Genomic DNA, 16,947 nt, shown 5'->3' with positions numbered 1-16,947 from the left:
AACCTGCTCACCCAACCTTCTAGCCCCTCCTCCAGATCATTTATCAAAATGACAAACAGCAATGGTCCCAAAACAGATCCTTGCGGAACACCGCTAGTGACGGCACTCCAAGATGAACCTTTGCCATCAACTACTACCCTCTGTCTTCTTCCAGCCAGCCAACTCCTAATCCAAACCTCCAACTCACCCTCAATGCCATACCTCCATATTTTTTGCAGTAGTCCACCATGGGGAACCTTATCAAGAAAGATTTTGAAGTGATTTGAGGAAAGCATCTTTTACCCAGGGGGTGGTAGGAGTCGGGAATGCACTGCCAGGAGGGTGGTTTGGGGTGAGAAACCTCACACCATGTAAAGTGTACTTGGACAAGCACTGGAACGGTTGTGATAGTCAAGCATATGGGCCAGTGTTGGAAAGTGGGGTTAGTGTAGAAAGTAGTATATGTTTGGTGGTACAGACTTGATGGGCTGAAGGGCTCATTTGTGTTGTATGGCTCTAAGATCACCCTTAAAATCAGTCTTTTTAATACTGTGCCCAATATTTCTGAAATCCTATTGTGGCTTGATGTCATATGTTTTTTTGAACACATCAGTGAGTCTTAAAACTGCTTTATAAAATCAAATTGTTATTTATCAATCCCCAAACTAATCCCATTGCCCCGCTCTGTCCCCACAGTCCTGTATCAATCCCCAAACTGATCCCATAGCCTCGCTCTCTCCCCACAGCCCTGTATCAATCTACAAACTAATCCCATCACCCTGTATCAAACCCAAACTAATCCCATTAGCCTGAGTTCTCCCTATAGCCCTGTATCAATCCACAAACTAATTCCACTCCCTCATGCCCTCCCCATAGCCCTGTATCATTCCCAAACTAATCCCAGTGCCCCGCTCTATCCCCGCAGCCTTGTATCAATCCCCAAACTAATCCCATTGCCTCACTCTGTCCCCATAGCCCTATGTCGAGAGTGTGTTGCTGGGAAAGCACAACAGGTCAGGCAGCATCCGAGGAGCAGGAAAATTGACGTTTCGGGCATAAGCCCTTCATCATGGAATGAGGCTTGTGGGCCAAGGGGGCTGAGAGATAAATGGGAGGGGGTGGGATTGGGGGGGAAAGGTAGCTGAGAAAGCGATAGGTGGGTGAAGGTGAGGGAGAAGTTGATAGGTCAGAGGGAGGAGTGATGGATAATCGGGAGGGCGGTACTGAGTTGGAGGCTTGGGTCTGGGATAATGTGGGGGGAGGGTCCCAAGGCAGAATATGAGACGTTCTTCCGTCAGGCGTCAGGTGGTAACGATTTGGCAGTGGAGGAGGCCCAGAACCTGCATGTCCTTGATGGAGTGAGAGGGGGAGAGTTGAAGTGTTCAGCCACGGGGCAGTGGGGTTGGTTGGTGTGGGTGTCCCAGAGATGTTCTCTGAAGCGATCTGCAAGTTGGCGTCCTGTCTCCCCGATGTAGAGGAGACCACACCGGGTGCAACGGATCCAGGAGATGACATTGGTAGAGGTGCAGGTAAATTTCTGACTAATGTGGAAGGATCCCTTGGAGCCCTGGACGGAGGTGAGGGGAGTAGTGTGAGTGCAGGTTTTGCACTTCCTGAGGTGGCAGGGGAAGGTACCAGGAATGGGGTGTGAACTGGTGGGAGAATGCTGATAAGGGTCTGGAGGGAAATATATCTTTGGTAGTGGGGTCCGTTTGGAGGTGGCTGAAGTGACAGAGGATGATGTGATGTATACGGAGGTTGGTGGGGTGGAAGGTGATGACCAGGGAGGTGCTGTCTTTGTTGCATTGGGAGGGGTGGGGTTTAAGGGTGGTGGTGCATGAAGTGGGAGGAGATGCACTGGAGGGCATCGTCAACCACATGGGAAGGGAAATTGCGATTATGGAAGGAGGAGGCCATCAGGGACTTTCTGAGGTGGAATTGGTCATCCTGGTGGAGGCAGAGGAATTGGAAATAAAGGATGGCGTTTTTTCAGGAGGTAGTATAGGAGAAGGTATAGTCTAGGTAGCCATGGGAGTCTGTGGGCTTGTAGTAGATGTCTGTGGTTAGTCGGTCACCGGAGACAATGATGGAGAGGTCCAGAAGGGGAGGGAGGTGTCCTAGAATTTGAGGTCAGGTTGGAAGGTGTTGGTATAGTTGGTGAACTGTTCAACCTCCTCATGGGAGCATGAAGTGGCGCCGATACAGTCATCGATGTAGCGGAGGAACAGGTGGGGGCTGGTGTCGGTGTAACTCCGGGTGATGGACTGTTCCATGTACCCGATGAAGAGGCAGGCATAGCTGGATCCCATGCGGGTGCCCATGGCTATCCCTTTGGTTTGAAGGAAGTGGGAGGTTTGGAAGGAGATGTTGTTGATGGTGAGGACCAGTTCGACAAGGCAGATGAGGGTGTCGGTGGAAAGGTACTGGTTGGGGCAGCGTGAGAGGAAGAAACAGAGAGCTTGGAGACCTTTGTCGTGGTGGATCGATGTGTATGGGGATTGGATGTCATGGTGAAAGTGAGGCGTTGGGAGCCAGGAAAATGAAAATCTTGGAGGAGGTGAAGGGTGTGGGTGGTGTCACAAACATAGGTGGGGAGTACCTGGACTAAGAGGAACAGAATAGTGTCGAGGTAGGAAGAGATGAGTTCGGTGGGACAGGCACAGGCTGAGACAGTGGATCGGCCAGGGCAGTCAGATTTGTGAATCTTAGGAAGGAAGTAGAATCAGGCAGTGCAGGGTTCATGGGCAATGAGGTTGGAGGCTGTTGGTGGGAGATCTCTGGAAGTGATGAGGTTGTGGACGGTCTGGGAGATGATGGTTTGGTGATGGGAGGTGAGGTCGTGGCCGAGGGGGAATAGGAAGAGGTATCTGTGAGTTGGCACCTGGCTTCAGCGATGTAGAGGTCTGTTCGCCACACTACTACTGCGTTCCCCTTTATCCGCTGGTTTGATGCTGAGGTTGAGGTTGCAGCAGAGGGAGTGGAGGCTGCGTGTTGTGAGGGTGGGAGGTTGGAGTGGGGGAGGGGGGGTAGACAGGTTGAGGCGATCGATGCCATAGCAACAGTTTGAAATGAAGAGGTCAAGGGTGGGTAACAGGCCGGCATGGGGTGTCCAGGTGGATGGGGTGTGTTGGAGGAGGGAGAAGGGGGCCTCGGTGGGTGGGCGAGTGTCCTGGTTGAAAAGGTGGGCCCGGAGGCAGCGGAAAAAACATTCCCTGTATCAATCCACAAACGAATCCCACTGTTCCGCTCTCTTCCCATAGCCCTGTATCAATTCCCGAAGCAGATCCCACTCCCCGCCCTCTCCCCATAGCCCTGTATCAATCCACAAACTAATCCCACTGCCTCATGCCCTCCCCATAGCCCTGTACCAATCCACAAACTAATCCCACTGCCTCATACCCTCCCCATAGCCCTGTATCATTTCCCAAACCAGTCCACTGCACAGCTGTCTCCACATAACATGTCACACAGCACGGAAACAAACCCTTCGGTCCAACGTGTCCATGCTGACCAAGTTTCTCAAACTAAGCTAGCCCCATTTACCAGAGTTTGGACCATCTCCCTGTAAACCTTTCCTAATCAGGTACCTGTCCAGACGTCTTTTAAATGCTGTAACTGTTCCTGCGTCTACCACTTTGGAAGGTCACTCCAATTATGAGCCACCCTCTGTTTGCCCCTCATGTCCTTTCTAAATCTTTCTCTCTCCTTAGTTTTGAACTCCCCCACCTTTGGGAAAATACCTTGGCTCTTCGCCTTATCCATGCCCTTTATGATTTTATAAACCTCTGTAAGGTCACTCTTCAACTTCCTAGCCTCCAGTGGAAAAAGGTTGTGTCATTTCACAAACTAATGCCACTGGCCTGCTATCTCTCCATAGCCCTGTATCAATCTTTTACAAAACTTTCATTTTGATCTTTGACTGTCTATCCTCACTGTTTTTTGGGACAGTTGATAACCGACCGGGGTTCTGAGTTAGGCTATTTTACTGCATTAAAGGTGCTAAATAAATACAGTTATTGTTCCGTGTTAGGTATTCCGAGACTTTGGGTTCCACCCTACGGTTCAGCGCTGGATCATTGGCCAGTGCTTGGCGACTGATCATAGAACTCTGAGCTCATACGGTGTGAGGAAGGATGGGGACACAACTTTCCTGTACCTGCTGTCAGCGAAGCTAGCCAACCTACCGCGGCGACAGTACGAGGAGGAGCAGGCTCTCGCTGTCATGGCCCATGATGAGGTGTCCATCAATATGCAGAGGAGAGAGAGCCTTCTGGAGGAAGAGAAGAGGAAGTACAGTACATTACCGAGCAAGCTGCCTGTGAATCAAGGTGTGGTAAACATGCCAAATATGTAATCCAGGAATAGTGCAGGCCAAGAGAAATCGCATGGAGTAAATGACTCACTCAGTCCGTCCAGCCTCATCAATCATTGTATTACTTCATGCCTCAACCTTGAATTATCATTGATCCATATCACTTGGTGTTCTCTCTGTCTGTCTATCTAGCACACTTTTATATTGTCTCTCTCTTGCTCTCCCAACCCCATGTCTTGCAGTCTTACCCATTCTTGCTCGCGCTCTCTCTCTCTCGCAATCTTTCACATTCTCTCTTCTGTACTCCCCTCACCTGCCTCTCACTCTTTTACATACTCACACGCTCTCACCCCTACTAGCAGGATTAAATGCACTCTGTCTTCCTTGCTTGCTTACCACCTATTCCCCTGTCCCTTGCTCACTTTCACTGTCTTTCTTTGTATCATATTGACCTCCTCTCTCAACACTTCTCTAAATAAGAATCCTTTAGAAGAACAGCATTGAAGCATATTGATATATATTCTTGACACAAATTGGTGTGTTCCTTGGGGCCTGAGGGAAGCCTGACCATTAAGTCAAAATTTGTCATGATGCATATATGTTTGTAGATAGTAAAAGCTGCAAATTGTTGCAGGCATGAATTCAAATCTCAAGTGAACTTCTGAAGTTCCAATTCTTGAATTTAGTGTCAGTCCAGCTTAGTTGTACCCTATTGATCAGCTATCATTTCATGGGTTCAAGACAGACCCCAGAAATTGGAATACTTCATACATTGAAAGGTCAGTGCTGAGGGAGCACTGCACTGTTGGAAAGTTAGGGCTGAGGGAGTGCCGCACTGTCGGAGGGTCACTGCTGAGGGACTGCTGCACTGCACTGTTGGAAGGTTAGGGCTGATAGAGCACTGCACTGTAAGACGGTCAGCACTGAGGGAGCACCGCACTGTCGGAAAGTTAGGGCTGAGGGAGCACCGCACTGTTGGAGGGTCAGCGCTGAGGGAGCGCGGCACTGTTGGAAGGTCAGTGCTGAGGGAGGGCCAACAGTGCGCTGTAAATTCGGGGCTGTCAATTTTGAAGATATATTCAAGTGTGTCTCCTCTCAGATTCTGTAACACAACCTGAATAATGGGCAACACTCATTAAATCTTTGTAAATGATTTGAATGAAATCTGTGTTTCCTCAGGTGGAGTTCCCCCTAAGAGCAGGGATGGAAGGATGGACCTCAATAATATTACTCAATGTGTCAATCTGGAGCTGAGATCACTTCAGTCTCTCTCATTACATGATGCACGGAGCAGACCCCCGCAGCAATCTTCCCCTGCATCATCACAGGTATCCTTGGAAACAGGCCAGTGGTAAACTAATATGTTGCTACGTTCTGCTCCTTGTTTTACAGAGAGGATCTAGGCAAACAAGAAAATACATTGTAAAACACAAAGATTCAGAAGGAGCTGGAAGGCTATATGATGGAAATGTGAAGCTAATGTCACCATTGGTAGGCCCAGCTTTGGCACCTTGGCCCTAAACTCTATAATTCCCCCTCCAAATCTCTCCACCTGACTGTACCCATTAAAGTATACGTCTTTTGGCTGAGATTTTGGCCAGCTGTCCTGATGTTCCATCATGATGCTCAGTGCTGGATTTTTTCATAAAACTCTGAGGTAGATTTGGATGTTTTGCTATGTTGGAAGTGTTATAGAACATAGAACAGTACAGCACAGAACAGGCCTTTCAGCCCATGATGTTGTGCCGACCATTGATCCTCATGTAGGTAAACCTAATGTACGAACCCTCAAATGTCTGTGACCATATGCATGTCCAGCAGTCTCTTAAATATTCGCAATGACCTCGCTTCCACAACTGCTGCTGGCAACGCATTCCATGCTCTCTCAACTCTCTGCGTAAAGAACCTGCCTCTGACATCCCCTCTATACTTTCCGCCAAACAGCTTAAAACTATGATCCCTCGTGTTAACAATTTCTGCCCTGGGAAAAAGTCTCTGGCTGTCAACTCTATCTATGCCTCTCATTATCTTGTACACTGTTATATAAATGCTTGCTGACGTTGTATGCTGTGATTGGAAATGTACCCAACAAGAACTTGACAACTGGAACAAAGTTACAGACGAATTTTCTCCTTTAACTCCTCTCACTTTATTTAGATACAAAGATGTGACCGTGGGTACCCACACACACCCCAATTATGCCCCTATCACTGTGTGGGCTACATGGAACATTCCTTGTTCCAGTTCTCCTCAGGTACCCCCTTTCAACTCTTTCTCTGGTATGTCGATGACATCATCGGTGCTGCTTTCCTGTCTTGTTTGGAATTGTAAATATTCATCAATTTTGCTTCCAATGGCCACCCCACTGTCACCTTCACCTGGTCCATCTCTGATTTCTCCCTTCCCTTCCTTGACTGTTAGCTGCATTGTACATGATCACTTCCTGCTGCTTGGAAAGACTCAATCATAGAACATAGAACATAGAAGAATACAGCGCAGTACAGGCCCTTTGATTTCTCCCTTCCCTTCCTTGACTGTTAGCTGCATTGTACATGATCACTTCCTGCTGCTTGGAAAGACTCAATCATATTCTCCAGTTCCTTTGTCTCATCTGTTCTGAGCAGGGGAGTGGCTCAGAAATGTCCACGTTTTTCCTCAGCTGAGGATTCCTTGCTACCGTGGTTGACGGGGCCTTTAGCTGTGTCTGATCCAACTCCCACCCTTCTGCCCTCACCCCTTCTTTTCCCTCCCACAACAGTGAGAGGGTTCCCCCTTGTCCTCATCTATCATTCCACATCCAAAGGATTGCGCCATTTCCATCACCACCAGACACACATTCCCCTCCCCTCACCTCCCCTCCCTTTTCAGCCTTCTGCAAAGATCGTCCCTTCGGTACTCCATGGTCCACTTCTTCTCCATTCCCAACGCAATCCCATGGCACCTTCCCTTGTAACCGCAGAAAGTGTAACACCTGCCCATTTACTTCCTCCCTCCTCACTGTCCAAGGGCCCAAACACACCTTCCAGGTGAAGGAAGGCAGCACGGTTGCTCAGTGGTTAGCACTGCTGCCTCACAACACCAGGGTCCCAGGTTCGATTGCAGCCTCGGGTAACTGTGTGGAGTTTGCACATTCTCCCCGTGTCTGCGTGAGTTTCCTTCGGGTGCTCCGGTTTCCTCCCACAGTCCAAAGATGTGCACGTCAGGTGAATTGGCCATGCTAAATTGCCCACAATGTTAGGTGCATTAGTCAGAGGGAAATGGGTCTGGGTGGGTTATTCTTCGGAGGGTTGTTGTGGACTGATTGAGCCGAAGGGCCTGTTTCCACACTAGGGAATCTAATCTAATCAACACTTTACCTGCTTCACTCGCTCTTTCGCTCTCTCGCTGTCTCTGCCTCTGAACTTCATCTCCATCTATCCGTTCACCTCTTCCCCCTACCATCCTTAACCCCATCGCCGCCATAAAGGCCACCAGCTTCTGTCATTTCTGAAGAAGAGTGACTGGACCTGAAAAGTTCACTTTGCTTTCCCTCCAAATGTGCTGCCAGGTCTGCTGAGTTTCTTGAGTGATTTCTTGTTTTTGTTTCACGGAATAGTTGTTTTTCTGATATCCCTGCCTATTGCTGTGTGTTCAATTCCCGTTGGTGGCCATTTAAAATCTCTTTCCCCCCCCCCACCTCCCCTTCCTTTCCTTTTCTGTCTCACAGGCAGGCTGGGCATGTGTAAAGTGTACCTACATTAATAAACCCACTCGACCAGGATGTGAAATGTGCAGCAGCCCTCGACCACCAGACTACTGTGTGCCCCAGAATTATAAACCTGATGATGAGGAGCTCTATCGCATCTTGCAGGAAAAGGAGGCAATGCAGAGACACCAACAGGTAATAATGAAACTGCTCCATTGCAGGCATCTTAGTAACTACTATAAGCTACCCTTTGAGGTCTTGTATTCAAAATGTCCTGCGAAAATTCCCAAGAGAATGTGGTGTACTTTATTGAGGATCCATAGTGACAGCGAAACTATTCTATCCCTGGTAGAGATCTGTGCTAGCTCTCCATCCCAAAGGCTTGGTTGGCACATTAAAATGATTATGTGGTTGTTTTTGACTGATCCAGACTTGATGGGCCGAAAGGCCTTGTTCTGTGCTGCTAAGCAGGACAAATCCAACCCATCCAATTGTCACCTTACTGTCAATCATCAGCAAAGTAATGAATGAGATTGTCGACAGAGCTGTCGCACAGCACCTACTCCACAGGGTCACTCAGCTGCTGACCTCATTACGTAGACAAATGAGCTCAGTTCCAGAGTTGCAGTGAGACTACGTGCTCTTGACATTTGACTTGAGTATGGCATCAAGGACAAATTTTTAGCAGAACTAGAGTCAATGGGAATCTGGTAGAAATTCTGCTGATTGGAGTTATATCTTGCACATAGGAAGATGGTTGTAGTTGTTGAAGGTCAGTCATCTCAGCCCCAGGACATCTCTGCAGGAGTCCCTCAGGGTAGTGTCCTCGGCCCAACCATTTTCAGCTGCTTCATCAATGACCTTCCCTCCATCATAAGGTCAGAAGTGGGGATGTTCGCCAATGATTGCGCAATGTTCAGCATTACCCAAGTGTCCATGTGCAGTAACATCTAGATATCATTCAGGCTCGTGCTATTGAGTAGTAGGTAATATTCGCACCACACAAGTGCCGGACAATGACCATCTTCAACAAGGGAGAATCTAACCGTAGGTAAAAACAAGGACTGCAGATGTTGGAAACCAGAGTGTAGATCAGAGTGGTGCTGGAAAAGCACAGCAGGTCAGGCAGCACCCGAGGAGCAGGAAAATTGACGTTTCAGGCAAAAGCCCTTCATCAGGAATAGAACCGTAGTCCATCGGCAATCAACAGCATTGCCATCACTATATCTCTCCCCCCGCCACTTTTAACATCCTAGGGATTACGGTTGATCAATAGCTGAGCGAGACTTGCTATATAAACACAGTGACTCGCTAAACACCTTTTGACTATAGTGTGCCTCCCTTTGGTGTTTATGGCTAAGGATGTACTGAGATTGGAGACAATTTTGAGTGATTCAGTAGGCTGATTTCCTGGGGAGAGTGGTTGGTTTATTAGGAATGGCTAAACAGGTTCAGTCTTTATTCATTAGAATTTAGTAGAATGAAGGATGGTTTTATTGAAAAATAGAAGATTCTGAGGGAGTTTGACAGGGTAGATGTTGAGAAGTTGTTTGTACTTGTGAGGGATTCTTAAACTAAGGAACATAGAGAATAAGAGGCCTCTCATTTATGTGTCGCTTCCCTGGGTTGGCGCAGGAAGTCAAGCCCTGCTATCTCCAGAGTCATCACAAAATTTACAAATGTTAGTAAAGTATGCCAAGTCCCAATTTACACATTAGTTAGACTCCGATTACCAGAAAAATACAAACCAGGTTTCTGTACTTGGTAAAAAAGACTACATTAAAAATAAATAGAATCTAATCACAGGTTAGCAGATATGAGCCATTGATATATGACTACTGGCTAAAACTCTAATCCCATGCAAAAATTTCCCTACACGCACACAGCGGTAGACATGGTCTTTACAAGGAGCTGGCACAAAAAAAGGTTTGAAACCTGGACAAATCAGCCATGATCTTGTTCATTGGTGGAACAGGTTAGTGGGGCTAAATATCCTACTCATCCTCTGATTTCCTATGTCCTTGTGTTTTCCCAAAATGGTGGCTCTACCGTCTACAAGGACAAAGCAAAAGATACATGGATCCATAACAACCTGCTAGATTCCATTCCCCTGAGCCACATACCATCCTGACTTGGGATAATGGTGGAACATAGAAACATATGAACAGGACTAGGCCATTCAGCCCCTTGTGACTGCTGCACCCTTTGACTAGATCATAGCAGGTCATCAGTCTCAAAGCTATGGTCCCATGCTGTCCCCATACCCCTTGATTTCATTACTAATTAGAAATCTGTCACTTTGTTTCTTGAGATGAATGACTGAGCTTCCATAGCGTGGAGTTTGTTTCTGGCGTAGAGAGTTCTGAAGTTTCACTGCCCTCTTGAACGTGAGGAAGAAATTCCACCTCCACTCAGTCCTTAAATGGCCCTCATCCTGAGGACTGCGAGTGTGGCCAAAGCCTCAGCAGGCTGAGCCAACAGCATGCACTATAGTTCCTCTGGTTCAATGTTCTTTTCTGCCTGATTTATACCACTGTGAATATTCTTGGGATGTTTTTAGTGATTAAGATGGTTTGAAAGTTTTTGCTGTTTGCAAGAGAATCATGGCGATTTCTAATCTCATTGTAAAGTTTTAAAAGAACAAGTTAAAAGAAATCAGCAAACGCTGATCATGTCAGTGATTGTTTGTGAACAAAGTTTTTGCTGTTTATATAAGGATAGTGCTTTCAATTTTCTTATTGTCTGAGTTATCTCTGAGTTTCTGGTAGATAATCTGTAGCTGAACTGTTCACCTTTCTCCCTGAAATCAAATAAATGAGCTAAAAGCTTGCGCGGGCAGAAAGTAGAAACTGGTGTGACGTCAGAGGTGTAACTGTACATATGCAAAGGGATCTGTGTTAGGAATATACACTCCTTATTCTGAACTGCGTCCCCTGCTTAGAGACCCCCAGCATCATCTATCCTGGCGAGTTCTGTTTTGGAAAGAAGAATTTTGAAAGTTTCCGTACGGTTACCTCTCATTCTTCTCCATTCCCAATCTCCTGTGTCTAACTTCATAGGGTAGTCCCACCATATCAGGAATTAAAATCTGGTGATCCTTCACAGCAATCCCTGTACAGCAGATTTTGACCTTCCTTGGGTAAAGAGGGGAAAACTATAGACCGTAAGACCATAAGAAATAGGAGTGGAAGTAAGGCCATTCGGCCCATCGAGTCCACCCCGCTGTTTAATCATGGCTGATGGGCATTTCAGCACCACTTACCTACACTCTCCCTGTGTCCCTTAATTCCTTGTGAGATTAAGAATTGATCAATCTCTGCCTTGAAGACATTCAATGTCCTGGCCTCCACTGTGCTCCGTGGCAGTAAATTCCACAGGCCCACCACTCTCTGGCTGAAGAAATGTCTCCTCATTTCTGTTCTAAGTTGACCCCCTCTAATTCTAAGGCTGTGCCCACGAGTCCTAGTATCCCCACCTGATGAAAACAGTTTCCCAGCGTCCACCCTTTCTAAGCCATACATTATCCTGTAAGTTTCTATTAGATCTCCCCTCAATCTTCTAAACTGTAATGAATACAATCCCAGGATCCTCAGCCATTCATTGTATGTTAGGCTTACCATTCCAGAGATCATCCGTGTGGATCTCTGCTGGACATGCTCCAGTGCCAGTATGTTTTTCCAGAGGTGTGGCGCCCAAAACTGTACACTGTATTCTAAATAAGGCCTAAGCAGAGCTTTATAAAGTCTCAGTAGCACATCGCTGTTTTTACATTCTAACCCTCTTGAAACACTACTAGAGGAGTCTGTATTGTCATGCCCTCCATGTCTCTGGGTCAAAAACCTGGAGCTCCCTCCCTGACAGTTGTGTGGGTGTACTGACCCCACATGGACTGCAGACTTACAAAATGGCAGCTCACCATCACCTTCTCAAAGTCAACTTAGGAATGGGTAATAATTGCTGGCCCAGCCAACAATGTCCATTTTCTGTGAGCAAATGTTTTTTTCAAAGAAAAATTGTGTGCAGCGTATATGAAGCATGAAAGTGCTAGTTACACTCTCAAACATTGTGATTCCTCACCCATGTGGGCTCCTGCAGGGTCCACCTGCTTACATTGGCCTCAGCAAGAGTAGCCTGTAGTTTCTGTGGTGTTCCAGAGTGTTATCTCATTTACGGTTTAATTTCTGAGGGACCAGTAAGGATACTGAAAGTCAGCAGGTTTTGTGTATGAACTTAAGTGTTCCGCAGTAGATCTCGTCAGTTCACTGTCTCTTTCGACATCCTACGTGATGTTAACAGGTTCCACTGCAAGAGGTGCCATGCTTTAGATTCATGAAGAAGCGCGTTGGTTTCCGAATTCCGTTCGGACAGATTCATTCTTCTCCTCTTTCTTTTTTGAATCAGCAGGAAAAAGGAAGGAGGGAAGAATGTTTGTCTACGGTCAGCGCACAGAGACTTGCCTTGGCAGAGATTGACAAGCTGCTACCCCCTGACTGACTGACTGTGGTCCTCCAACCTGCCTGTCCATTGGAGACTGGCAGGGGGAGGTGGTGGACAAGGAGGGTCGTGATGGAGCTTCGCACTGGCACAGATACCAAGATGCCAAAGCCCTGTTTCCCAGCCTTGTACCTACTACCCCTTCAGAGGACAGTTCAAGGAACCAGCTTTCTGTTTGCACAGCTGTCAGCAGCCGAAGCAAGATGAACTAAGGGGCACTAGATGGGTAACCCGGACTCTGTACTGTTACTCAAATGAGTTGTAGAAACAGCAACCAGTGAAAGTGCTGCTATTCAGAGTGTGTGCCCACACTCTGGTAGCTGCTGCCATTTATTGAATGATTAAGGCAGGTTTTACAGGTGGGAAGTCTTCACTTTCAGACTGTCTAGCTAATGAATGTACAACTGAGAGGGGATTATTTTGTTATTTCCTTTTGTGAGCAAATTAAAATAGAAACACTGCTTTCAGTAGGTACAATGCAATTATTAGTTCCTTCATTTCAAAGCGTGTTGTGTTTCAGGTCTCCTGTTGTTCAGAAAGCTGTCCCATTCCCAGGTTGAATGCAATGCTTCCGTCTTCCTACTTGAATGATCTTTCTGCATACTGGTCAAATATCAGTCAGAATGCTGCAACTCTGCACTGTCAGAGTGTCAGTGCTGAGGGAGCGCCGCACTGTCAGAGGGTCAGTGCTGAGGGATCGCCGCATTGTTGGAGGGTCAGTGCTGAGGGAGCACCGCAGTGTTCAGAAACAGAAGCTGCGTCATGGAAACAGGCCACTTGACCCTCCTGTCAGAGTTTGTATTTGCTCCCCAAACAGGGAAACTGTTCTCAATACCTTGGTCAGTTCTCAGTTCCATTCATCCTCGTTTCTGTCCTCCTCTTTCCCATCGCATCTTCTGCCTCAACCACTAATCCCGGGATTGTACTTCCTCTTTTGCTCAGCTCTAAATTGTTTTTATTTTATCTTGGGGTCTGCAGTCCCTGATAGGACCCCTAACCCTGAAAAGACTGGTTCTTTACCAAAGCTTTTCATTTGGCCCTCATCAGAGCTCATGCTGGAATACCAAATCTCAGACTGATTATCTGGTGGCTGAAAGGTGTGCTGATCGGTTGACAAGTTGACTGAAGCATCACGGCATTGCCATGGATGAAGCAGGGAGCTTATCCTACCCCATTGCTTTCGACATGGTAATGCCTTGGCCAATCGACATCGACTTGCCAAATCAGTACCCTTCCCTCCTGACGTATGGATCATTGTCCTGGTTTGGAATTTGGCATTCTTGTATTTTCCTAATGAGTGCAAGATGAAAAACGTCAACAAGATGTTACTGTTTTTGCTTTTAGCAAGATTCAAATCCTTCACTCATGAAATAGTTTTTAATGTATCTCACTCCATACTCCTTCGGCCTTCAAAAACTGTTTCTGGGAAAGAACAGAAAACATGTATTACAAGCCTTTTTAATTCTTTTTGCCTAATTTAAGACAGCACCCTGTCAAATCTGTATTTCATCTTTAAGGCCTCAGTATCCTCTAACCTGCACGTTGTACTTTAACAAGGATCTTTTTAAGGTTTTATTTTCTGGGGTAGTCATTGGTTATCGTTCATGCGAGGTAAACCATTTAATATTAATGTTATACCCCTGGGAGAGGCACTGGTGTAGTGACAATGTCTCTGAGCTAGTAAGGCAGAGAGCTAGACCCTGGAGACATGACTTCAAATTCTGACACTGCAGCTGATGGAATTTGAATTTAATCAGTAGATGTGAAATTTAGAACCAGTCCACCACTGACAATGAAACCCTTGTGATTAGCATAAAAACCTGTCTGGTTCACTAATGTCCTTCAGCCCTCCTTATCTGGACTGGTCTACATGTGACTCCAGACCCACAGTCTCCTCACTGCTCTCTTGACACGGCCAAACAAGCCACCCAGATCAGGGGCAATTTCACGATTCCTGTTAAAAAGAGGTGGGAAGGCAATTGGTGAGAAAAAACACGGAATCTGGAGAAGGATATAGACAGTTTAAACAAGTGGGAGAAACTTGGCAGATAGAATATGTGAGGTTCTGCATTTAAGGCAGGGAGAATAGAGGAATTGAATATTGTTTAAATGGAAGAAGGCTGCAGAGTAGAGGGATTTGGGAGTCCTTGTCCTTGAATGTCAAAAAGCTAACATCTACGTTCATCAGATAATGGGGAAGGCAAAAAGGATGTTGGCATTTATTTCAAAGGAATTGGAGTCCAAAAGTCAGGAGGTTTTGCTAAGATTATACAAGGCACTAGTCAGACCACAGCTGGAATACTGTGAACAGCTTTGGGCTCCTTATCTGAGGACAAATATGCTGGCAATGGAGGCAGTTGGAGAAGGTTCATTTAGCCGATCCCAGGTTTGCATGGATTGTTTCCTGAGGAATGGTTGGGTAGGTTGGGTCTGTGCTCATTGGAGTTTAGAAGAATGAGAGGTGACCTTATTGAAACATTCAAGTTCCTTTGGAAGATGTGGAGAGGTGATTTCCCCTTGTGGGACCAGAGGGCATTAACTCGGATGTGGAGGTGCCGGTGTTGGATTGGGGTGGACAAAGTCAGAAGTCACATGGTATCATGTTGTAGCCCAATAGGTTTAATTGAAATCACAAGCTTTCAGAGTGCTGCACCTTCAAGTGCACCTCAGTGTGGATGCTCTAAAAATCAGAAACAAAACCAAAAATTGCTGGAAAAGCTCAGCAGGTCTGGCAGCATCTTTGGACAGAGAAAGCAGAACTAACATTTCGGGTCAAGTGACTCTTCCTCAGAAATTATTAAATTGAAGATTATGGGGATACGGCAGGAAAGTGGAATAGAGTATCAGATCAGCCGTGATGTCATTGAATGGCAGAGCAGACTCAATGGGCTGAATGGCCTGCTGCTCCTACATTTTATGGTCGTAGGACTACAAATGGTGGCTTGTGTAGCGACAGGCACATCATGAAGTACTAACACTTTCTCCTCCTCTTAGTCTTCTGTTATTAAGCCAATAATTCCTTGAAGGTCAAGTCAAATCTCAGCATGACGGTTTTTGAATTTCATTTCAGTTTCCTGATTGAGGTTTTTAAAATTACGAATGGTTTGGACAGAGTAGATGTCGAGAGAATGGATGCTTAGATGCTAGGTGTGGTTCCCACACTTGAAACAAGTGACAGTCTGAAAGAGTTTGGAGGAGATTTACCAGACACTTCAGGGTTTTGCGCTGAGGGAGGGCGGCATTTTAATTGGAGAAACTTCAGTTCTTCTTGGTGTAAAGGAGATTTGATTTGATTTATTGCAGTCACGTGTACCTAAGTACAGTGAAAAGTTCTGTTTTGTGAGCAGTACAGGCAGATTACAGCAAACAAGGACATAAGATCATAGGGCGCTTAGACAGAGCAAGGTATACAAGGATACGATTGCACAGGAAATGTACAAAGTAAGATCAACATTAATGATTTCACAGATGTCTATAGGAATATGACCGGTAAGAGAGACAAGGAAAAAAAAGTCCTTTTGGCTGATGGTGCAGGAGTAGGGAACACAGATTTAAGGTTTTGAGCAAGAGAAGCAGGAGAGTTATGAGGAAGAACTTTCTTCCACAGTGCGTCGTAATGACCTGGAACTAGTTGCTCATGAGGTCAAATGGAAATTAGGTGGGGACTTGATGGAAATTAGCCTGCAGTGTGATGGCCATTGAGTGGGACTGAGGATTTCTCCAAGGGGAATCAATATGGGCTTCTTCAGCTGAATGGCCTCTTTCTGTGCCATTTTGACTCTGCGACAGTTGAAATGGGAGGAGGGTCATGAACACTTGTTGAGCTGAGTGGCCTGTTTATATACTGGATATTCTGTGTCACTTAATCAAATTAGAGAAATAACCGAATTGTCTCAGTAACGATAACCATAAAACTGTTGGATTATTGCAAAGTCCCATTTGTTTCACTGGGGAAGGGACTCTGCCCTCCCTCCCGCAGCAAGAGTCGATCACCCAGGAAAGTAACCCAGCAGGCTACCCGGGTGTGTTCAAGGTAATGTCTCACCACCACCACCACCACCTCCAGAGCTTTGAGGTTTGTCAGTCACTGGACTACACTTATCAGCAACATCCACATCTTGTGAATGTATACATTATTAAAAAATCAATAGTCACTGATTAGTGACAGACTGTCCTGTCTCAAAGGCCAGTCTTGACTCTTCTCCCAATCAAGGTGAGAGGGAACTACACAGGGGAGCACGAGAACACGGGCAGTGCTGGTAGGAGCAGGGTCAGCAAAGGGAGGAAGTATTAGAATCATCTGCCAAATAAAGCCAGAGTCCCCTCTTTTTCTTCAGTGCAAAAGAGTATCTCCTAGAGCACTTCAAAGAACAGTTAAGAACCAACCACATTGCTGTGGAACTGGAGTCACACGTGGGCTAGACTATGGCAGATTTCCTTCCCTGAAGGGCATTCCAGAACCAGATGGGTTTTTACA

At 46.3% G+C, this 16,947-nt stretch overlaps 1 protein-coding gene across 1 annotated transcript in view; it reads left to right on the top strand.

Annotated features, from left to right (window-relative positions):
- shrprbck1r (sharpin and rbck1 related) overlaps nt 1-16,947 on the top strand; it is a 47,627-nt gene that overhangs the window by 10,595 nt on the left and 20,085 nt on the right. The window contains exons 6-8 of the mRNA XM_043690970.1: nt 4,010-4,307; nt 5,471-5,619; nt 7,998-8,171. Coding sequence (XP_043546905.1) covers nt 4,010-4,307; nt 5,471-5,619; nt 7,998-8,171 — 621 coding nt within the window. The remainder of the gene's footprint in view (nt 1-4,009; nt 4,308-5,470; nt 5,620-7,997; nt 8,172-16,947) is intronic.

The sequence above is a fragment of the Chiloscyllium plagiosum genome, chromosome 5 (assembly GCF_004010195.1).
Source record: "Chiloscyllium plagiosum isolate BGI_BamShark_2017 chromosome 5, ASM401019v2, whole genome shotgun sequence".
NCBI lineage: Eukaryota > Metazoa > Chordata > Chondrichthyes > Orectolobiformes > Hemiscylliidae > Chiloscyllium > Chiloscyllium plagiosum.
This window is presented reverse-complemented; position numbering and strand designations above follow the sequence as displayed.